The sequence below is a fragment of the Bufo gargarizans genome, chromosome 6 (assembly GCF_014858855.1).
Source record: "Bufo gargarizans isolate SCDJY-AF-19 chromosome 6, ASM1485885v1, whole genome shotgun sequence".
NCBI lineage: Eukaryota > Metazoa > Chordata > Amphibia > Anura > Bufonidae > Bufo > Bufo gargarizans.
The window spans coordinates 326,911-349,475 of record NC_058085.1 but is presented as its reverse complement, the minus strand read 5'-3'; the positions used below and the strand labels follow the sequence as shown (position 1 = coordinate 349,475).

Sequence of the window (22,565 nt, the reverse complement as noted above, 5' to 3'; positions counted from 1 at the left end):
ATGGCGGGCGTGGCTATAAACCGCATCCTCCCATTATAAACGGTGGGAGGCAGAGTCAGCGATGCCGCCTGGGAGTTTTTACAGCCAAATTCCACCAGCAAAAACCCCACTGGCTTAAAGGGGTATTCCGGTTGTGACAACCTATCCACAGGAGGGTCCCCGATCTTGGGTTCCCAGTGGTAGGACCCCCACTGAGCTATAACTCGTCACAGCTGGCATACCCCTTTAAGTCTGTTTCCTGCTTTGGCTGTGTGCGCAGCCACCCTTACAGAGTGTGCCCCTTCTCGTGCCCTGAAGCTCGCGGTTTATAGGAATTTTACACGAACCAATAGTGACTACTGTACAATCAGTACTGTTATTTCCGGCATCGAACGTGTTAATCAGTTTGCCAGCTGCGTGACGGACGCTCCTCTCCGCCAATCAGAGCAGTGGGCGGTGCAGCCGCAGCCAATCATTCGCTTCCCTTTTAAAACGTTCATTCGGAGGCCAAGCCATCGATCACCTTAGTGACTGGCGAAACAGCGGGCTCTGATTGGTGGAATCAAATTCCCCCCCGCTGCGGTGATTGGCTCACGCGCGTGGGGTTTAAACCATTCAAACAAAGGCGGTAGGTTCAGTAAGAGAAGCGTCTGCAGAGCTGCTGGCTGCACCCGTACGGCTCTCCCTTTACTTCCTACACAAATGGCCTCCCAGAACATAGACCCGGCGGCGTCTTCAGCCACGGCCAGGAAAGGGATGGAGCCCGGAGCTCAGGCGGCGCGGGGCTCTGTGGGGAAGCGGTGAGTCTGGGGTCCTGTCATCCGGCGGGGGGCACCATTAGTCCGGCCCGCGGTGTAATAATGGCTGTGTTCCCTTGCAGGCTGCAGCAGGAGCTCATGGCGCTGATGGTGAGTGGGGTGCAGGGCGTTGTGGGGGTGCTGTCCGGGGGCACGGAGGGTGACTGCCTGTGTCTTGTCTGCAGATGTCCGGAGATAAGGGCATCTCTGCCTTCCCGGAGTCCGATAACCTCTTCAAGTGGATCGGAACCATAGACGGAGCCGCGGGGACGGTAAGGAGCTATGTAATGATTTATACTGAGCCTTGTGGGCCACCGTATACTGCTCTGATCTATAGAGGTAACCCTCTGCTGTACTGGGGCCCGCACTGCGCCTGCGTCTGGACCCTGTGACGTCACACCACCTCACTGCAGCTCTGTCCTGTTCAGCTGCTCTGCAATGGAGAAGCTTTACATGTGACTGGTGGGGGTCAGGAGTTGGGCCTCATCGACACGACTATATCCGTGTTTCTGGCAGTGATATACATGTGCTTTTTGCACTTTTCTCTCCCATCCATAGCTATGCCTATTCTGGTCCTGCATGGGGGGGGAGGCATTTCAGGGGTTGGGTAACCCCTTTTTAAAGGGAATGGGGATTGTGAGTTCACACTGACTACTGCTTAAAGGGGTTGTCTCATGACAATGGGGGCATATCGCTAGGAAATGCCCGCATTGTCTTATAGGTGTGGGACCCGCACCTATATTGAGAACGGAAGCCCGAAAGTGAAGGGTGCATGTGCAGCCGCTCTACATTCATTTTCTTTCGGGCTGCCGAAAATAGCCCATAGAAGTGAATGGGAGCAGTGGCTGGTCATGCACAGTGCACTCCCATTTACTTCTATGGTGAGCAGGCTAGGTGGTGGCCGGACCAGAGTCCTCCAGTCACCACCTTGCAGGGCTCTGTTCTTGATATAGGTGCTGCACCCGTAAGACACTGGGAGCATAACCTAGCGATATGCCCCTATTGTCTGTGATGAGACAACCCCTTTAAGGGTACATGATCGTGGGCCGGCTGTGCCCTGATTGCAGACTGCAAACGGAGGTTCTGCGATACAAGCACTGGCTGTGTGGATCCATTGACGTGAATGGATCTGCAATCTTTAAGATAGTGAGGAGCGGAAGTGGTTCAGTGGGCATTTTGGTCTGTACCTCCGCACAGCAAACAATAGGAGGTGTCCAATCTCTTGCCTTATATTGTGGATTGTTGACCTTTAAGTCCATGGGTCCATGCCGCAATATGGGATTCACACTACCGGTGACCGTGCACGGCGGGTGGTAGGGCTGCACGATATGGGAATTTTGTGCGATTGCAATTAGGGCCCTAAAAATTGCGATAACGGTATGCGATGCAATATTTTAAGGGAATTGTGCTAGAGGTCTATTTGCTTGGATTTTCAAGGCAAAAGCACACACAAATTACTGATAATGCAGAAATGTAGTTATGCTTAACTCAAGAACTGAAATGCAGTGTTTTTCAAAATAAAACACATTTTACTAAACTAACATATTCGCATTACTGCAAAAGTACAAAATACAAAACTTGCCATTTTCTTAATAGCACTGAACAGATAAATAGAAGAACATTTGTTCATTAAAATAACGACTTGCCTCCAGCCCCTCCTCCCTTCCCATACTGTAACTGATGTATCGCCGGCCGCGCTGTGTCAACCACGTAAAAAGTCAACCATCGCTTTATAAGGCGCATTGCCATTTTCCCCCCCACTTTATTTTGGGGGGGGGGGGGGAGTTTCTTATAAAGCGAAAAATATGGTAATATAATTGCAGCATTTTTGGGTCTGCCAATTGGCGATTGCTTTGGCGATATATTGTGCAGGCCTAGCGGGCGGTTTGCGTGAATGTATCCTAAAGGGGGTTGTCTGGTCTCATGGTGTTGCTGACCTGTCCTCATCAATATCAGAACAGTGGAGCTCTGACTCCCTGCACCCCCATAATCATCTGGTGCCAGTGGAAGCGCAGTGTCCTCTTCAGAACTTGTGTGCACCACATCTGGATTATGGAGGGTAATTAGAGTGGTCTTCATTCACGTCTCCTGGATGGGAAGCTGTAATCCCGCTGCTACAGTCTAGAGTCTCTAGACGGCACACAGGTAAATGCTCAGAAGTGGGGTTTACATGGGTGCCATGATCTTCAAATAGGTGATCTGGTATTGACAGCCTCTCCTGAGACTGGACAACCCCTTTAAGACCCTCAGATGCCACAGTGCAATCACTGGTTTCCAAGCGGTTGTCATTGACATCCAGGGCCGTGTGAACCCTTCAGGGCTGTGATGTAGGGTTTTACTGGCAGTCCTTAACGCTGCAATTCCAAAGTATTGCAGTGTATGGTACAAGCGATAGCAGGTTCAAGTCTCCTAAGGAGAATGAAAAAAAGTGTAAGCATGTTAAATAAAAAAGACTCAAAGTATATGGATTCCTGGATCATAATTCATCCATGATTGGCGCTGCACCCTCACGACAGACCTTCCGCTTGGAAGTGCAGGATCCTTAGAAGTCTTCTATCATATATTATATATGTTTTTTTTTTTTTTTGTTTTTTTTTGTTTTTTTTCTTCTAGGTTTATGAGAATCTGAGATACAAGCTCTCTTTGGAGTTTCCAAGCGGCTACCCCTACAACGCTCCCACTGTGAAATTTATCACTCCGTGCTTTCACCCAAACGTGGACAGCCATGGAACCATCTGCTTGGACATCCTAAAGGACAAATGGTCAGCGTTATATGATGTCAGAACCATCCTGCTTTCTCTGCAGAGCCTACTAGGAGGTGAGGTTTGTTCCATCCATTGCACTGGTAACACCCAACGCATTCTGATCGAAGAAATGACAAATATTGTCTGGTGTGCACTGGTTTAGAGGGGGTTGGCTGGCCACTTACCAAAAGAAAACAGAATGGTATACAATCCCCAGCAGCACCTGTCCTAATTAATCCTGGGTCCCTCCTGACCCTCCCTGTACTGTCTGGTAGTGTTGAGTGAATCGAGCTTCATAACATTGAAAAGAAGTCGCTTCGTTCTAACACTTTTTTTTGTTTTAATGGTGTACGGCAACCTGTCTCCGCACAGCATTAAAATGTATGGTTTCTGTGGAGGCAGACTTTATTTCAGTGCAGAAACACCACAAAACCACTGAGCCCACCCGTATGGGAGTAAATTGTTCCCAGTATGACCCTCCTCCCTTGCGTGGCTGTCAGACTGACGAGTACCATCTATAAAAACTAGGTCTGTGCTGCCCAAAGTAACCCATCAGAACTTTTTCAGGTCTGGGTCCCTTCCTGACTGCTTTCCGCACTTTGTCCTATACACACATTCAGCTGGTCTGGCTGTTCTAAATAATTTACTCATTTATTAAATATAAATGTGTGGATGCATCTAACTAGAGCAGCGTGGAGACTGGTCAGGGCTTCTGCAGAAAATGGTGAGCAGACTTTAAAAGGATTTTCCCATCTTCTCTTTACAACACCTATCCATTGCTGGGGGTCTGACCATTAGGACCCTACTATCATAATGACTGGGTCCTATGTCACCAGTCTCAGTGGAGTGCTGGTCACCCCTCTGCTTTATCCAGTCTCTACAGGTCTGGTGGAGATGAGGACCTCTTGCACAGACAGGTGTTCAAACAAACCTTTGTAGGGACTTCCATTGCCTCATCTAAGGGCTCTTTCACACAAGCGGATGCTGATCTAATAGTTATTCCCTATCCTGTGGATAATGTCATATAACTGTTTTAAGCAATTGTTTGCCTGAGGCCCCATTCGCACCATGGATCAACAAGATGCCAGCCTTGTGCATCCCACATCGCTGACCCCATTGACTTCAGTGGATCTGCAAGGTGCAACCCAAGTTGGGACACTATCTTTTGCAGCACTGACACAGAAGGGCTTTGTGTGCTTTTGAGTCTGTGCGGCCGTGTGCAAAAGATTGGACATGTCCTATCTTTGGCAGTATCTTTCAGACGGCAAACTCGTTTATGGGGTTCACATGGCCAGCAGTACACCAAACGGACCTGGTCATGCGAATTGGGCCTAAGAGGACACATAGCACCTTATTTTAGGCTACTTTTACACTAGCGTTTTTTTGCAGATCGATCATGGATCTGCAAAAACGCTTCCGTTACAATAAAACAACCGCCTGCATCCATCATGAACGGATCTGGTTGTATTATGTCTTCTATAGCCATGGGGGACAGATCCATTTTCTATTGTCAGATAAAAGGGATGCGCCCCCCATTGACTTAAATTGTGCATCAGGATGGATCCGTCTTGCTCCGCACCACATGGTGGACAGAAATGCTGAAGGCATGTCTCCAGAGCAGAATGGTGACTGAACGGAGGCAAACTAATGTGTTCTGAGCAGATCCTTTGCCATTCAGAATGCATTAGGGCAAAACTGATCTGTTTTGGACCACTTGTGAGAGCCCTGAACGGAAAGCCCAAACGCAGGTGTGAAAGTAGCCTTAGAACCATACGCATTGCTGCTCCTTTCAAAGCCTTTGTGTGGCCACTACTCGTGGGGTCCCCATTCTTGTGGGTTGCGGTCCCTGCCCCAACAACGCCTGTGGATAGGTGATTAAGTATTGAGTTTTGGAAAACCTCTTTACAGATGATTTGAATGGGCAGAGTGAACAAAGCTCCTTCAGAAGTGAATACCTTACCTGCTGCTCACATCTCATTTTGAAGGGTTGGGTGTAGGCGTCCCTGGAATGGGAAGGTTCACGTTTTGTCCTGTAGTAACCATTGAGGAATGACTTGACTGCAGGCAAAGTGAAGCCGTTACCTACAGAAGCCGCTTGGATTATACTGTGTAATCTGCCTAGACAGAAGATGTCTGCAGTGGGTGAGGTCACTGGTTTCTACTGGTATGTGACCTGGACAGGGTACAAGTAGACTTTTTATTATGGTCAGTGCCCATAGGTGGTTATAACACTTATTCCCCTTTATCCTGGGCAGCTGATCCGTTCAGATCATTTTATTTTTTTAAATGGCAGATTTTTTTGAGTGTTTTGTAACTTGTGTGCTTCATGTTCCTTCAGAGCCCAATAACGAGAGCCCCTTGAATCCACACGCGGCAGAACTTTGGCAGAACCAGTCAGGTAAGTGCTATAAGCATTGCCCCATATCGGCTTGGGTTCCCCAATACCACGCAAGCTTCCCCAAGCGATGACTGTCTTTATCTATATAGCCCCTGGCTCTAGATCTTTGTGGAGAGCCAGCCAGGTCCCATAGATAATACATGGTCCAGGTGGCAGCCTGGAATCCTGCCCTCTGTTTTACACACTGCAATGGCTGAAACCTGCAGCGTTTCAGGAACAGGGCTTGCTGCTGACTTTATAATCTGCTGGGTATGCTGTTTAGATTGTAAGTGGATGAGGTTTGTTAAAAACCCTGACCACCTGCATTGTCTAAACTTTGCAGTTGAATCTGCATCAAAATTTCATGACCGCCTATGCTGCATGTACTTGTGAATGCTGCCAAAAGGCTCACCCCATCTCTGCTGTTTTATATAGTTTAGTCAGCAGACTGCACAGGCAGGGATGTGCTTTCTCAGTTTAACTCCTTAGTTCACACTGACAATAAACTGTCCATTTGTGCAATACGTACCTGTAAATGGATTTATATTAGGATCCCTGGGATAGCACATGAGCTGTGACTAAACAGCAGACTGGGGTCATGCCGATCCTGGCCATTCAACCTCATATGTTACGCTCCAGACTCAGCGCAGCTCCTGTCCTGAACTTCCAGCACTGCCGGAGTTGCATAGCATTATATTGCTTTATGATGCTATGTAACCCTTAGAGGTCTGGAATGTATTGGATAACACTGACATAATGCTGCCAGTGTTAACCAATACATTCCAGAACTGCAACGAAGTTGAAGCAATGGCACCATGTATCCTCGTCTGTCTAGGGTTGCTTATCAAAAACAATTGATATGTCAAACATATCAAAAGCTTAGATCGGTGGGGGATCTGAGCACGGAGACCCTCCACTGATCCCTAGGATGAGGGGGAGAAGTACGTGCATAGCGCTCTATGGGCCAGTCTCGCTTCCCATCCTCAGCAGTGAGGAAAGAGCATGCTGTGTGTGCGCACTTCTCTTCCCTTGTTCTAGGGATCGGTGGGGGTCTTGGTGCTCAGAACCCCCACCATTCTAGACTTTTTGATATGTCTGACATATCAGAAAAGTTAGTGACCCTTCAAGGTTGCTGTCCATGGATGGGGCGAGACTTCCTGTTGTGTAACCAGCCTCTGCTTTCCTTCTAGCGTACAAGAAACACCTACACGAGCAGTACAAGAAACAGATGAAGGAGAAGGACATCTGACGTCTCGCTGTGTGCCCTGCACTCTACATGACTGCTGTAATATATGCTTAACTTAATACTAGTTGTCTGATTGTACAAATAAAGTGGTTTTATAACTGTCTGTGGTCAGCTCTGTTTACATGTGTCTTACTGGGAATGTTGGAAGAGTACTTTAATAAAATATTTTTACATCCTAATATAAGCGGTGGTCTCCTGTTACTGTGCACCCCCAAATAGAAAAACTGGCTTTTCATAACGTGACCTATGACTGTATGACACTGAAAACCCTCTAATGGCTTTGTACCACCATTAAAGAGAATCTGTCACCAATTCTGAACGACTATCTACAGTAATTGAAGTAGAACTGCAGACAAGGAGCCCAGATCGCCTTATTTTCCTCCTGTCCCTTGTTCCCTCGCTGTCAGCTCTCAAAGCTGCAGTGACCTGCTGTAACATAATGGAGGGGATGTGTGTGCGTGCACAGTATTCCTGATGGCGTGTTTCATCACAGCCTTAAATGTTTAGTGGGGGAACAGGGCACTGGACTCCTCATCTGCAGTACTACTCGTGTATAACAACAAGTCTAAGATGGTGACAGATTCCTATAAATGTTTTAATATTGTTAAAGGGGTTGTCTTCACTTCAGTAAGTTGCATTTATTATGTAGAGTAAGTTAATACAAGGCACTTACTAATGTATTGTGATTGTCCATATGGCTTGCAGCGTTATTCTGTCCGCGATAAGGACTCAACCGACCGGCGTGCATTCCGTTTCATTCAGTTTTGTCCCCATTCCCAATGAATGGGAACAAAACGGAAGTGTTTTTCCCCTCACCCATGACGGCACCCAGTGCGACTCAGGACCTCCCATCAGGACAGGAAACCTGAGAAGATAAAAAGGGACACACCTCCTCCCAACACCAGTTCAGGTTTCCTGTCCTCCGGATGGGAGTTCCTGAGAAGCATCGCTGCATGACATACCTCGAGGAAGAGCGCTGGGGGGGGGGGGGGGGGGGGGTCTGTGGCATGGCCGTGGGAAGACCTATCCCTGGGGAGCGGTAGTTCTGTCGCCGTGCCGGAAGCTGCTCCCCCACATGTCTGCCCGCACTCGCTACCGGTCCTGGGGGAGCCGCTGTGGCCGTGTTCAGGCGGCTCCCCACGTGTTAAAGATGGCGCCCGCGCGTCTAAACGCTTATGCGCATGCGCGGGGCTGGCTGATGACTTGGGGGGGCGGAGCTCTCTCCCGACGCGCAGGACCCGGAAGTGAGGGCCGAGGCGCGTCTTTTAAACTTATAAATGCGGCAGCAGGTGCAGGCAGCCAGCGGGGCACAGGTTTTGTGCTGAAGTAGGATCCAGCTGGAGCATGTCGGACCCTACTGATGGACGCGCTGGACCCCTTGAGGCCTGCAAGTCTGGTACTGGGCCTAAGGATGGGGAGAGGAAGATTCACTGGGTGAGAACATTCCTTTTTTTGCTAATAAGGTGTTTCTATCTTAGATTCCCAAGCCTCCTAAAAAGTCATCTTCCAAATCCAAGCACAAGGAGTGTGCAGACTGTAAGACGGCTCTATCTGCATCTTATCAGAAATCCCTGTGCACGGCTTGTATAGACAAGCTGGTAGCGGAACAGTCCCAGACCCTTACAAGATCTATGAAGTCCCTAATCAAAGCGTCCTTCAGGGCGTTCAGTAAAGGCCGTGCCAGATCCCCAGATAAAGCCACGGAATATGATCGTATGGAAATGGACTCATCCGATAGTGAAGCCAGAGAATCCGGACAGTTAGATTCCAGTAATTCAGACTCCTCGGACGAGGAATACTCAGGGAAGTCCTTTTTTTCACCTGAGGATACGCAGCCGTTACTAAAAGCGGTCCGAGCAACTATGCAATTGGAGGACATTAAGCAGACCAGATCGGTTGCGGATCAGGCTTTAGGCCCTAAAAAGCATAGTTTTTTTGGTACATGAGAGCATGCAGGCGATTATTAAAAAGGAGTGGAAGAATCCTGATAGAAAGTTCTTCATACCCTCCTCTGTTAAAAGGAAGTACCCCTATGAAGAAAGTGTCCTCAAGTTGGGATAGGGCCCCTACGGTGGACGCACCAGTCGCCAAGATTGCAAAAAAGTCTGCCCTCCCCTTCGATGATTTAGGCTGTCTCTCGGACCCATTAGATAAAAAAGCAGATATATATCTTAAACGGGCTTGGGAGACGTCGGCCGCCTGTCTCAGGCCGGCAGTCGCAGCCACTTGGGTTTCCCGGTCGCTGAGACTATGGATCGACCAGCTAGAAACGCACCTTAAAGAAAAAAGGCCTAGAGAAGAGCTCCTAGCCTCTCTCCCCTCCTTCTCAAAAGCAGCTGATTTTTTGACGGACGCCTCCACCGATGTGATGCGCTTTTCCGCCAGAGCCTCTGCTATGACAAATGCGGCTAGAAGGGCTATCTGGCTTAGGTCCTGGAAGGGTGACCAGGGATCCAAGGCCAGACTCTGTGCCCTTCCGTGTGAAGGCGACAGGTTATTTGGGTCATCTTTAGATGACATACTGGAGAAGGCCTCTGATAAAAAAAGGGGATTTCCTGTCCCTCAGAAGCCCCCCTTTTTTTTGTAGGCCCCAGCAGAGTTTTCGGAGACAGAGGGGCAAGCCCTATGATAGGAAGGAAAGCAGCAATGACGCCAGTCCCCAGGTTGGGGGAAGACTCTCCTCCTTCCTCCCGGCCTGGTCAAAGATAACCCAGAACAAATGGGTTTTGGGTGGGATAGCAGAGGGATTCAGGCTGGAATTTCTCTCCTATCCCCAAAATTTTTTCACCTGCACTCCAACGCCGAAAGATCCCTTAAAATCCACAGTGTTAGAGGCAGAGGTTCAGTTGTTATTGGACAAAGGAGTCGTTTGTCAAGTTCCAAAAGAAGAGGAGGGCAGGGGGTATTACTCCCCACTCTTTCTGGTAAGAAAACCCAATGGGACTTTTCGGATGATTTTAAATCTAAAACAATTAAACAAGTTCCTGAAATACAAAAGATTCCGGATGGAGACGATAAAGACAACTATAGACCTACTATACAAGGATTGCTGGATGGCAAGTATAGACTTAGAGGATGCTTATTACCACATCCCTATTCATCCCTCCTCCCAAAGGTATTTGAGAACGGCAGTCCAAGTGAGGGGCCAGTTTCTGCATCTCCAGTACAGGGCCCTCCCGTTTGGGGTCTCACAAGCCCCGAGAATTTTTACAAAAGTTGTGGCGGAGATGGTGGCATTCCTCCGATTGTCCAGGGTAGTGTTAGTACCCTATCTGGATGACTTTTTGTTCATAGCCCAGACAAAGGTACAGTTACAGACGGATCTTGTCCTGGCGTGTTCTCTATTGAAGGATCTGGGATGGAAGGTCAATCGAGAAAAATCTTGCCTAACCCCCTCTCAAAATTGCATATTTCTAGGGATGCAGCTAGACTCCACGGCTCAGAAAACATTCCTTCCTCAAAAGAAGGTAGTTGCAATAAAAGAACATGTTTGGATCCTTTTCCGCTCCTTCCGATGCTCCATCAGGAAGGCGATGACAGTATTGGGGCACCTGACGGCCACGATTCCCGCCGTACCGTTTGCTCAGATTCACACAAGATCGTTACAGTGGGATATCTTAAAGACATGGAATGGTCTCCCACAGACGCTAGAGGAAAAATTTCATCTCTCCTCCAGAGCAAGGTATTCCCTTCTATGGTGGACATCCGAGAAGAATCTTTCGGCAGGAATGCCCTGGTCCTTCATAGAACCCACACAGATAACAACAGACGCCAGTTCGTGGGGTTGGGAGGCTCATTCAGATGGGAATTACTGGCAGGGAAGATCGGATTTAAGAACCAGAGCCTGCACGTCAAATTACAAGGAGCTCAAGGCAGTAGAAAGGGTTCTAAGAGTGGCAGTTCCAGATGTCTTAAACAAAAAACTGGTCTTTTACTCGGACAATTCGACGACAGTGGCCTACATAAATCATCAGGGCGGAACAAAGATACCATCCCTAATCTTCCTCTGCCAGGAAATTTTCCAAATAGCAGAAGACAGGAACCTGCTCCTATCAGCAGTACATCTGAAGGGAAAAGAGAACACGGTGGCTGACTTCTTGAGCCGAGTGGAACTCAACCAGGCAGAGTGGAGTCTGAACGGAGAAGTTTTTTCCCAGATTGTCTTAAAGTATGGGGCCCCAACTATAGACCTCTTTGCTACCCGGAAGAACAGGAAGATGGAGAGTTTTTTCTCTTTAAATCACACAGAGAATCCTACAGGGGTGGACAGTCTGGCCCAGGACTGGAGCCGGGAACGCGGCTACGCCTTCCCACCTATGTCTCTAATTCCACAGGTGCTGAAGAAGGTGCGGAGGGAAGGAGCCTCTATAATCCTGGTAGCCCCGAAATGGCCCAAAAGAATCTGGTACTCCACCCTGTTAAATCTAGCCAGAGGCCCCCCCTGGATGATCCCTCCCAGGGAGGACCTCCTTTCCCAGGGACCAGTATGCCATCCCAATCCGGAGACTCTCCAGCTGGCAGTGAGGAGTCTGACAGGGACATCTGGTTGAGGAGAGGGCTTTCTAACAGAGTTGTTTCCACCCTTCTAGGCGGCAGGAAAGCTACAACAGCCAGGAACTATAATAGAGTTTGGAATATCTTTGCTTCCTTTCTAGGGTCTAGCCCCGATCCATTTAGCCCTCCAGAAATACCTAAAGTCTTGGACTTTTTACAGGCAGGTTTAGACAAGGGACTCAAGGCCTCCACCCTAAAAGTACAGGTGTCGGCTTTGAGCTATTTTTTCGACTACCAGTTAGCAGTCCATCCTTGGGTCAAACGTTTTCTTTCTGCCGCGGCCAGAATCCATCCTTCTGTAAGACCCCTTTCCCCCCCATGGGACCTGAACAGGGTCTTGACAGCCCTAACCGATAAACCATTTGAGCCCTTGTTAGAGATCCCAATTGACATCCTGACCATTAAAATGGCCTTTCTCCTGGCAATTACCTCTGCTAGGAGGATCTCTGAGATCCAGGCCTTCTCAGCACATCCACCTTATACTGTCATACAGGACAATCAGGTAGTAATCAGGCCCCTGCCCTCCTTCCTTCCCAAGGTGGTCTCGGATTTTCACAGGAGCCAGGACATAGTGCTACCTTCTTTCTTCCCTAACCCTTCCAATAGTAGGGAAAAAAGCTTTCACTGCTTGGATGTTAAAAGATGCCTGTTAGTATACCTTGATGCTACGGCTTCATGGAGGAAAGACGAGAACCTTCTTGTCCAGTTTTTAGGGGGGAATAGGGGTAAAAAAGCATCCTGCGGGGTTATTGCCAGGTGGGTGAAGAAGGCCATAACGAAGGCTTACATCTCCTTGGGTCTTTCCCCTCCTTCCGGGTTTGGGGCCCATTCCACTCGGTCAGTGTCTACCTCATGGGCGGAAAGGGCTAATGTGTCTTTAGCCCAGATTTGTAGGGCAGCTACTTGGAGTTCCCCACATACCTTTCTCAAACATTATAGGTTACAGCTCCATTCTGACGCCTCGTTTGGGGAGAAGGTCCTTCAAGATGTGGCCCCCCCCCTAGACGCTACTTATAGTCTATCTCGCACTGGGTGCCGTCATGGGTGAGGGGAAAACAACATTGCTTACCGGTAATCGTTTTTCTCGATACCCATGACGGCACCCGATAGTTCCCTCCCCATATATAGATGTATATACAGATATATTTATATAAAGTTATATATAGGATATCAGTCAGGTCTATATGAAGTAATATAGATATAAAAAAAAATCTATCCGGAGAATAATTTATTTCTTCCACTGGTGTTGGGAGGAGGTGTGTCCCTTTTTATCTTCTCAGGTTTCCTGTCCTGATGGGAGGTCCTGAGTCGCCCTGGGTGCCGTCATGGGTATCGAGAAAAACGATTACCGGTAAGCAATGTTGTTTTCCCGCTATTGAGATCCTATGAAAGATCTCAATAGCGGAAAGGGAAGCGCAGATGTGAAGTAGCCTTACAGAAATGCTCCTGTTGTGAGATTCTTTTCTTCATTATAATGGTGCCCCCTGGCAATTAGTGTAATGTGCATGTCCCCCCTACTGAGGTGATCACACATGCTCAGTTCTGTCCTTCAAATGTATCTGCTGTTAGATATTGACGGCTAGGGCGTGACACGCAACAAAGGGTATGACTACATTGCGACGTGTCGCACATCTTTTTGTAATAGTCAATGGTGTTGCACAGAAATCCAACTTGGATGGATTTTTTTATTCCCTTCCCCCACGAGAGCACCACCGAGGGGATCTGCCCCAAGGGACAGGAAACCTCAGAATAAAAAGGTGGAGCCTCTCTCCCACCTCTGTGGTTTCCTGGAGTGGGAGACCTGCAATTTCTCTTTTCAGGTTCTTACCCATAGCAAGGAAGTCCCAGAGATGCTCTAGAGGGCTATGAGGTACATACCTGCTGGGTCTATTGTCCATATGTTGGGCTGGCAGGACCCGGCTTGGTGGTGGTCTGGGGCTTCCACCTGGCTCTTGCGGCAGGTGCATGTGCGCTCAATGGGAGTGAGGCCATGCTGAAACATAAAGGAAATGGAAGCAGCCCCACGTGGGGTGTAGTATTCCTCCGCATGCGGCCGGGACCCAGCAGGGACTTGGATCTTCTGGAGCGCTTTTTTCTATGCATGTGGTCCAGAGGAGGAGAGTGCAAGAGGTGAACGTCCCTTCCAAAAAGCGTAGGTTTTACAGCAAGTTTTTTGTTTCGGGGCCTGGCTGGCTGTATGCCTTTGGTGTTATGTTGGTTAGGCCAAATTCTGACAGTATGGTTGAACGTCTTTGCATGTTTGGTTGAATGTCTTGCTTTATACCGATCTATGGTCGCCTGGCTGACCTGCCTTTAATATATGCCTGAATGGTCTCATGTGCCTATGGAGCAATTGCTTCTGTTTATGCTGCTGGGCTGATCTAATATGTTTGATCGGCTGGCAGCTTCTACTGCAGGGTTGACGCCTTCTGCTGTCTGCAGTACCCTGCTGCGAAGGACTCCCCCCTCCAGTGACAGTCATACTTTCTGGTCTAGAGGGAGAGGGAGAGAGAGAAGGGGGGGGGGGGGGGGGGGTTTCATCAGACAAGTGTTTTTGAGGATGAGGCCGCAGGGAGACCACTATTTCATGTGGAGAACACTAACTCCCTAATAAAGGTGGTAAAGGTCTATTCGGACAGCAGGTGGCCTATATCAACTGGCAGGGAGGTACAAGGGCTCAGGCCCTAATGTCTCTCACTCATCAGATTTTCAGCCTAACAGAAGCTTCTCTTATTATCTTTCTGCAGTACTTCTAAGGGGTTGAGACAATGTGAAAGCAGACTTCCTCAGTCATCAACTATACCAGGGAGAGTGGTCCATAGATCAGGGGCTTTTCAATCAAGTGGCAGCATTGTGGGGAACTCCGGAGATAGATCTCTGCCACCAGGTTAAACAGGAAGGTAGAGGACTTTTCCCTTTCTCCGGAGGAGCATCCAAGAGCAGTGGATGCACTAGCCCAGTCTTTGGGGCAGGGCCTTCTGTATGCCCTTCCCCTGCTAAAATTGCTACCAAGGGTCCTTAAGAAAATCAGAGAGGAGGAGGCCACTGTAATAGCTATAGCTCCTTTTTGGGCGAGAAGGGTGTGGTTTTCCTGGCTCTGCAAAATGTCGATAGCAACACCATGGGTGCTTCAAGAATCTCAGGAGCTTCTGTCCCAGGGTCCAGTTTTTGACCTAGAGGTGAACAATCTGCACCTGACTGCCTGGTTATTGAGAGGGAGATTTGAAAGAAAAGGTCTCTCCGAGGATGTGGTAAACACTCTGTTTGGCAGTCAGAAGAAGGTTACGCTAATTTATTTATGGCTAATTGGAAAGATATCTACACAAGTCTGAGACTGGGAGATGACCTGGTGCTCTGGCAGAGATTTATAGAAGATATTATCTTTATTTGGAAAAGAGGAACTTATGACCTTTTTGGAGACCATTAATAATAATCCGCTGAATTTAAGATGTACTAATAATATAAACTATGTAGAGACCGAATTTCTGGATTTATTGATTAAGAAAGAAGGTAGATAGGGATAAGCGAACTCGAACTGTATAGTTCGGGTTCGTACCGAATTTTGGGGTGTCCGTGACACGGACCCGAACCCGGACATTTTCGTAAAAGTTCGGGTTCGGTGTTCGTCGCTTTCTTGGCGCTTTTGTGACGCTTTCTTGGCGCTTTTTGAAAGGCTGCAAAGCAGCCAATCAACAAGCGTCATACTACATGCCCCAAGAGGCCGTCACAGCCATGCCTACTATTGGCATGGCTGTGATTGGCCAGAGCACCATGTGACCCAGCCTCTATTTAAGCTGGAGTCACATAGCGCCGCACGTCACTCTGCTCTGATTAGCATAGGGAGAGGTTGCGGCTGCGACAGTAGGGCGAGATTAGGCAGATTAACTCCTCCAAAGCACTTGATTAATCGATCGATCGATCTGCAGCTGTGCATCATTGAGCTGCTGAAATTCAATTGCTCACTGTTTTTAGGCTGCCCAGACCGTTTGTCAGTCACTTTTTTCTGGGGTGATCGGCGGCCATTTTGTGTCTTGTGGTGCGCCAGCACAAGCTGCGACCAAGTGCATTTAACCCTCAATGGTGTGGTTGTTTTTTGGCTAAAGCCTACATCAGGGTGAAGCTGTCACACCAAGTGCATTTAACCAGCAATAGTCTGTTTATTTTTTGGCCATATACTACATCAGGGGCAAGCTGCGCCCGTCACCAAGTGCATTTAACCCTCAGTAGTGTGGTTGGTCAAGCTATCACACCAAGTGCATTTAACCAGCAATAGTCTGTTCATTTTTTGGCCATATACTACATCAGGGGCAAGCTGCTCCCGTCACCAAGTGCATTTAACCCTCAGTAGTGTGGTTGGTCAAGCTGTCACACCAAGTGCATTTAACCAGCAATAGTCTGTTCATTTTTTGGCCATATACTACATCAGGGGCAAGCTGCGCCTGTCACCAAGTGCATTTAACCCTCAATGGTGTGGTTGTTTTTTGGCTAAAGCCTACATCAGGGTGAAGCTGTCACACCAAGTGCATTTAACCAGCAATAGTCTGTTTATTTTTTGGCCATATACTACATCAGGGGCAAGCTGCGCCCGTCACCAAGTGCATTTAACCCTCAGTAGTGTGGTTGGTCAAGCTGTCACACCAAGTGCATTTAACCAGCAATAGTCTGTTCATTTTTTGGCCATATACTACATCAGGGGCAAGCTGCGCCCGTCACCAAGTGCATTTAACCCTCAGTAGTGTGGTTGGTCAAGCTGTCACACCAAGTGCATTTAACCAGCAATAGTCTGTTCATTTTTTGGCCATATACTACATCAGGGGCAAGCTGCGCCTGTCACCAAGTGCATTTAACCCTCAGTAGTGTGGTTGGTCAAGCTGTCACACCAAGTGCATTTAACCAGCAATAGTGTGGTTATTTTTTGGCCATATCCCAGTCTAATTCTGTCAGTAAATCCATACCGGTCACCCAGCGCCTAAATACTAGTCCTCAAATTTATATCCCGCTAAATCTGTCTTTACCGCTGTACTGTTCTGGCTGGGCAAGTTATTTAGTGTCCGTCAAAGCACATTTTTTGTTCTGGGTTGAAATACAATTCCCAATTTAGCAATTTCATAATTTAGTGGTTTCTGCTGTATCAGAGCTATTTGAAATCTATCCCTAAAAGGGTATATAATATTCAAGGTGCACATAGGGTCATTCAGAATAACTTCACACACACGCTACTGTGCATTTCCAAGTCTAATTCTGTCAGTAAATCTATACCGGTCACCCAGCGCCTAAATACTAGGCCTCAAATTTATATTCAGCTGAATTTGAATGCAATACATTGGGCCAAATAATATTTTTGTTGTTGTGGTGAACGATAACAATGAGGAAAACATCTAGTAAGGGACGCGGACATGGTCGTGGTGGTGTTAGTGGACCCTCTGGTGCTGGGAGAGGACGTGGCCGTTCTGCCACATCCACACGTCCTAGTGTACCAACTACCTCAGGTCCCAGTAGCCGCCAGAATTTACAGCGATATATGGTGGGGCCCAATGCCGTTCTAAGGATGATAAGGCCTGAGCAGGTACAGGCATTAGTCAATTGGGTGGCCGACAGTGGATCCAGCGCGTTCACATTATCTCCCACCCAGTCTTCTGCAGAAAGCGCACAGATGGCGCCTGAAAACCAACCCCATCAGTCTGTCACATCACCCCCATGCATACCAGGGAAACTGTCTCAGCCTCAAGTTATGCAGCAGTCTCTTATGCTGTTTGAAGACTCCGCTGGCAGGGTTTCCCAAGGGCATCCACCTAGCCCTTCCCCAGCGGTGAAAGACATAGAATGCACTGACGCACAACCACTTATGTTTCCTGATGATGAGGACATGGGAATACCACCTCAGCACGTCTCTGATGATGACGAAACACAGGTGCCAACTGCTGCGTCTTTCTGCAGTGTGCAGACTGAACAGGAGGTCAGGGATCAAGACTGGGTGGAAGACGATGCAGGGGACGATGAGGTCCTAGACCCCACATGGAATGAAGGTCGTGCCACTGACTTTCACAGTTCGGAGGAAGAGGCAGTGGTGAGACCGAGCCAACAGCGTAGCAAAAGAGGGAGCAGTGGGCAAAAGCAGAACACCCACCGCCAAGAGACTCCGCCTGCTACTGACCGCCGCCATCTGGGACCGAGCACCCCAAAGGCAGCTTCAAGGAGTTCCCTGGCATGGCACTTCTTCAAACAATGTGCTGACGACAAGACCCGAGTGGTTTGCACGCTGTGCCATCAGAGCCTGAAGCGAGGCATTAACGTTCTGAACCTGAGCACAACCTGCATGACCAGGCACCTGCATGCAAAGCATGAACTGCAGTGGAGTAAACACCTTAAAACCAAGGAAGTCACTCAGGCTCCCCCTGCTACCTCTTCTGCTGCTGCCGCCTCGGCCTCTTCTGCTGCTGCCGCCTCGGCTTCTTCCTCCGCCTCTGGAGGAACGTTGGCACCTGCCGCCCAGCAAACAGGGGATGTACCACCAACACCACCACCACCTCTGTCACCAAGCATCTCAACCATGTCACACGGCAGCGTTCAGCTCTCCATCTCACAAACATTTGAGAGAAAGCGTAAATTCCCACCTAGCCACCCTCGATCCCTGGCCCTGAATGCCAGCATTTCTAAACTACTGGCCTATGAAATGCTGTCATTTAGGCTGGTGGACACAGACAGCTTCAAACAGCTCATGTCGCTTGCTGTCCCACAGTATGTTGTTCCCAGCCGGCACTACTTCTCCAAGAGAGCCGTGCCTTCCCTGCACAACCAAGTATCCGATAAAATCAAGTGTGCACTGCGCAACGCCATCTGTGGCAAGGTCCACCTAACCACAGATACGTGGACCAGTAAGCACGGCCAGGGACGCTATATCTCCCTAACTGCACACTGGGTAAATGTAGTGGCAGCTGGGCCCCAGGCGGAGAGCTGTTTGGCGCACGTCCTTCCGCCGCCAAGGATCGCAGGGCAACATTCTTTACCTCCTGTTGCCACCTCCTCCTACTCGACTTCCTCCTCCTCTTCTTCCACCTGCTCATCTAGTCAGCCACACACCTTCACCACCAACTTCAGCACAGCCCGGGGTAAACGTCAGCAGGCCATTCTGAAACTCATATTTTTGGGGGACAGGCCCTACACCGCACAGGAGTTGTGGCAGGGTATAGAACAACAGACCGACGAGTGGTTGCTGCCGGTGAGCCTCAAGCCCGGCCTGGTGGTGTGTGATAATGGGCGAAATCTCGTTGCAGCTCTGGGACTAGCCAGTTTGACGCACATCCCTTGCTTGGCGCATGTGCTGAATTTGGTGGTGCAGAAGTTCATTCACAACTACCCCGACATGTCAGAGCTGCTGCATAAAGTGCGGGCCGTCTGTTCGCGCTTCCGGCGTTCACATCCTGCTGCTGCTCGCCTGTCTGCGCTACAGCGTAACTTTGGCCTTCCCGCTCACCGCCTCATATGCGACGTGCCCACCAGGTGGAACTCCACCTTGCACATGCTGGACAGACTGTGCGAGCAGCAGCAGGCCATAGTGGAGTTTCAGCTGCAGCACGCACGGGTCAGTCGCACTACAAGACATCCCCTACTTCACCACCAATGACTGGGCCTCCATGCGAGACCTGTGTGCCCTGTTGCGCTGTTTCGAGTACTCCACCAACATGGCCAGTGGCGATGACGCCGTTATCAGCGTTACAATACCACTTCTATGTCTCCTTGAGAAAACACTTAGGGCGATGATGGAAGAGGAGGTGGCCCAGGAGGAGGAGGAGGAGGAGGAGGAAGAGGGGTCATTTTTAGCACTTTCAGGCCAGTCTCTTCGAAGTGACTCAGAGGGAGGTTTTTGGCAACAGCAGAGGCCAGGTACAAATGTGGCCAGCCAGGGCCCACTACTGGAGGACGAGGATGAGGTGGAGGAGGATGAGGATGAAGCATGGTCACAGCGGGGTGGCGCCCAACGCAGCTCGGGTCCATCACCCGATGACTATACGCCTCCCACAGAGGACAGCTTGTCCTTACCCCTGGGCAGCCTGGCACACATGAGCGACTACATGCTGCAGTGCCTGCGCAACGACAGCAGAGTTGCCCACATTTTAACGTGTGCAGACTACTGGGTTGCCACCCTGCTGGATCCACGCTACAAAGACAATGTGCCCACCTTACTTCCTGCACTGGAGGGTGATAGGAAGATGCGCGAGTACAAGCGCACGTTGGTAGACGCGCTACTGAGAGAATTCCCAAATGTCACAGGGGAACAAGTGGAAGCCCAAGGCCAAGGCAGAGGAGGAGCAAGAGGTCGCCAAGGCAGCTGTGTCACGGCCAGCTCCTCTGAGGGCAGGGTTAGCATGGCAGAGATTTGGAAAGTTTAGTCAACACGCCACAGCTAACTGCACCACCACCTGATACGCAACGTGTTAGCAGGAGGCAACATTTCACTAACATGGTGGAACAGTACGTGTGCACACCCCTCCACGTACTGACTGATGGTTCGGCCCCATTCAACTACTGGGTCTCTAAATTGTCCACGTGGCCAGAGCTAGCCTTTTATGCCTTGGAGGTGCCGGCCTGCCCGGCGGCCAGCGTTTTGTCTGAACGTGTATTCAGCACGGCAGGGGGTGTCATTACAGACAAACGCAGCCGCCTGTCTACAGCCAATGTGGACAAGCTGACGTTCATAAAAATGAACCAGGCATGGATCCCACAGGACCTGTCCGTCCCTTGTCCAGATTAGACATTAACTACCTCCCCTTAACCATATATTATTGTACTCCAGAGCACTTCCTCATTCAATCCTATTTTTATTTTCATTTTACCATTATATTGCGAGGCTACCCAAATTTGAATGAACCTCTCCTCTGTCTGGGTGCCGGGGCCTAAATATATGCCAATGGACTGTTCCAATGTTGGGTGACGTGAAGCCTGATTCTCTGCTATGACATGCAGACTAATTCTCTGCTGACATGAAGCCAGATTCTCTGTTACGGGACCTCTCTCCTCTGCCTGGGTGCTGGGCCTAAATATATGCCAATGGACTGTTGCACTGGTGGCTGACGTGAAGCCTGATTGTCTGTTACGGGACCTCTCTCCTCTGCCTGGGTGCTGGGCCTAAATTTATGAAAATGGACTGTTACAGTGGTGGGTGACGTGAAGCCTGATTCTCTGCTATGACATGAAGACTGATTCTCTGCTGACATGAAGCCAGATTGTCTGTTACGGGACCTCTCTCCTCTGCCTGGGTGCTGGGCCTAAATTTATGACAATGGACTGTTGCAGTGGTGGCTGACGTGAAGCCTGATTCTCTGCTATGACATGAAGACTGATTCTCTGCTGAAATGAAGCCAGATTGTCTGTTACGGGACCTCTCTCCTCTGCCTGGGTGCTGGGCCTAAATATATGCCAATGGACTGTTGCACTGGTGGCTGACGTGAAGCCTGATTGTCTGTTACGGGACCTCTCTCCTCTGCCTGGGTGCTGGGCCTAAATTTATGAAAATGGACTCTTACAGTGGTGGGTGACGTGAAGCCTGATTCTCTGCTATGATATGAAGACTGATTCTCTGCTGACATGAAGCCAGATTGTCTGTTACGGGACCTCTCTCCTCTGCCTGGGGGCTGGGCCTAAATTTATGCCAATGGACTGTTGCACTGGTGGCTGACGTGAAGCCTGATTGTCTGTTACGGGACCTCTCTCCTCTGCCTGGGTGCTGGGCCTAAATTTATGAAAATGGACTGTTACAGTGGTGGGTGACGTGAAGCCTGATTCTCTGCTATGACATGAAGACTGATTCTCTGCTGACATGAAGCCAGATTGTCTGTTACGGGACCTCTCTCCTCTGCCTGGGTGCTGGGCCTAAATTTATGACAATGGACTGTTGCAGTGGTGGCTGACGTGAAGCCTGATTCTCTGCTATGACATGAAGACTGATTCTCTGCTGAAATGAAGCCAGATTGTCTGTTACGGGACCTCTCTCCTCTGCCTGGGTGCTGGGCCTAAATATATGCCAATGGACTGTTGCACTGGTGGCTGACGTGAAGCCTGATTGTCTGTTACGGGACCTCTCTCCTCTGCCTGGGTGCTGGGCCTAAATTTATGAAAATGGACTCTTACAGTGGTGGGTGACGTGAAGCCTGATTCTCTGCTATGATATGAAGACTGATTCTCTGCTGACATGAAGCCAGATTGTCTGTTACGGGACCTCTCTCCTCTGCCTGGGTGCTGGGCCTAAATTTATGCCAATGGACTGTTGCACTGGTGGCTGACGTGAAGCCTGATTGTCTGTTACGGGACCTCTCTCCTCTGCCTGGGTGCTTGGCCTAAATTTATGACAATGGACTGTTGCAGTGGTGGCTGACGTGAAGCCTGATTCTCTGCTATGACATGCAGACTGATTCTCTGCTGACATGAAGACAGATTCTCTGTTACGGGACCTCTCTCCTCTGCCTGGGTGCCGGGGCCTAAATATCTGAGAATGGACTGTTCCAGTGGTGGGTGACGTGAAGCCAGATTCTCTGCTATGGGACCTCTCTCCAATTGATTTTGGTTAATTTTTATTTATTTAATTTTTATTTTAATTCATTTACCTATCCACATTTGTTTGCAGGGGATTTACCTACATGTTGCTGCCTTTTGCAGCCCTCTAGCCCTTTCCTGGGCTGTTTTACAGCCTTTTTAGTACCGAAAAGTTCGGGTCCCCATTGACTTCAATGGGTTTCGGGTTCGGGACGAAGTTCGGATCGGGTTCGGATCCCGAACCCGAACATTTCCGGGAAGTTCGGCCGAACTTCTCGAACCCGAACATCCAGGTGTTCGCTCAACTCTAAAGGTAGATACATATGTAGCACTTTTCA

The 22,565-nt window shown here is 49.2% G+C and overlaps 1 protein-coding gene across 1 annotated transcript; it reads left to right on the top strand.

The window, feature by feature from the left end:
• The first annotated feature begins 591 nt into the window (after nt 1-591).
• Nucleotides 592-7,246, top strand: UBE2C (ubiquitin conjugating enzyme E2 C). Its single transcript, XM_044298162.1, has 6 exons — nt 592-779; nt 860-887; nt 962-1,048; nt 3,390-3,594; nt 5,859-5,918; nt 7,088-7,246. Exons 1-6 carry the CDS (start codon nt 682-684, stop codon nt 7,144-7,146), a joined length of 537 nt encoding a protein of 178 aa, XP_044154097.1. The 5' UTR covers nt 592-681; the 3' UTR covers nt 7,147-7,246.
• The last annotated feature ends 15,319 nt before the right edge of the window (nt 7,247-22,565 follow it).

Bases quoted from the DNA above. Each gene is read 5' to 3' on its own strand.
- UBE2C (XM_044298162.1), top strand. From the start codon at position 682: ATGGCCTCCCAGAACATAGACCCGGCGGCGTCTTCAGCCACGGCCAGG. The intron at 780-859 runs GTGAGTCTGGGG...GTTCCCTTGCAG, and splicing joins CGGGGCTCTGTGGGGAAGCG to GCTGCAGCAGGAGCTCATGG. The intron at 5,919-7,087 runs GTAAGTGCTATA...CTTTCCTTCTAG, and splicing joins ACTTTGGCAGAACCAGTCAG to CGTACAAGAAACACCTACAC.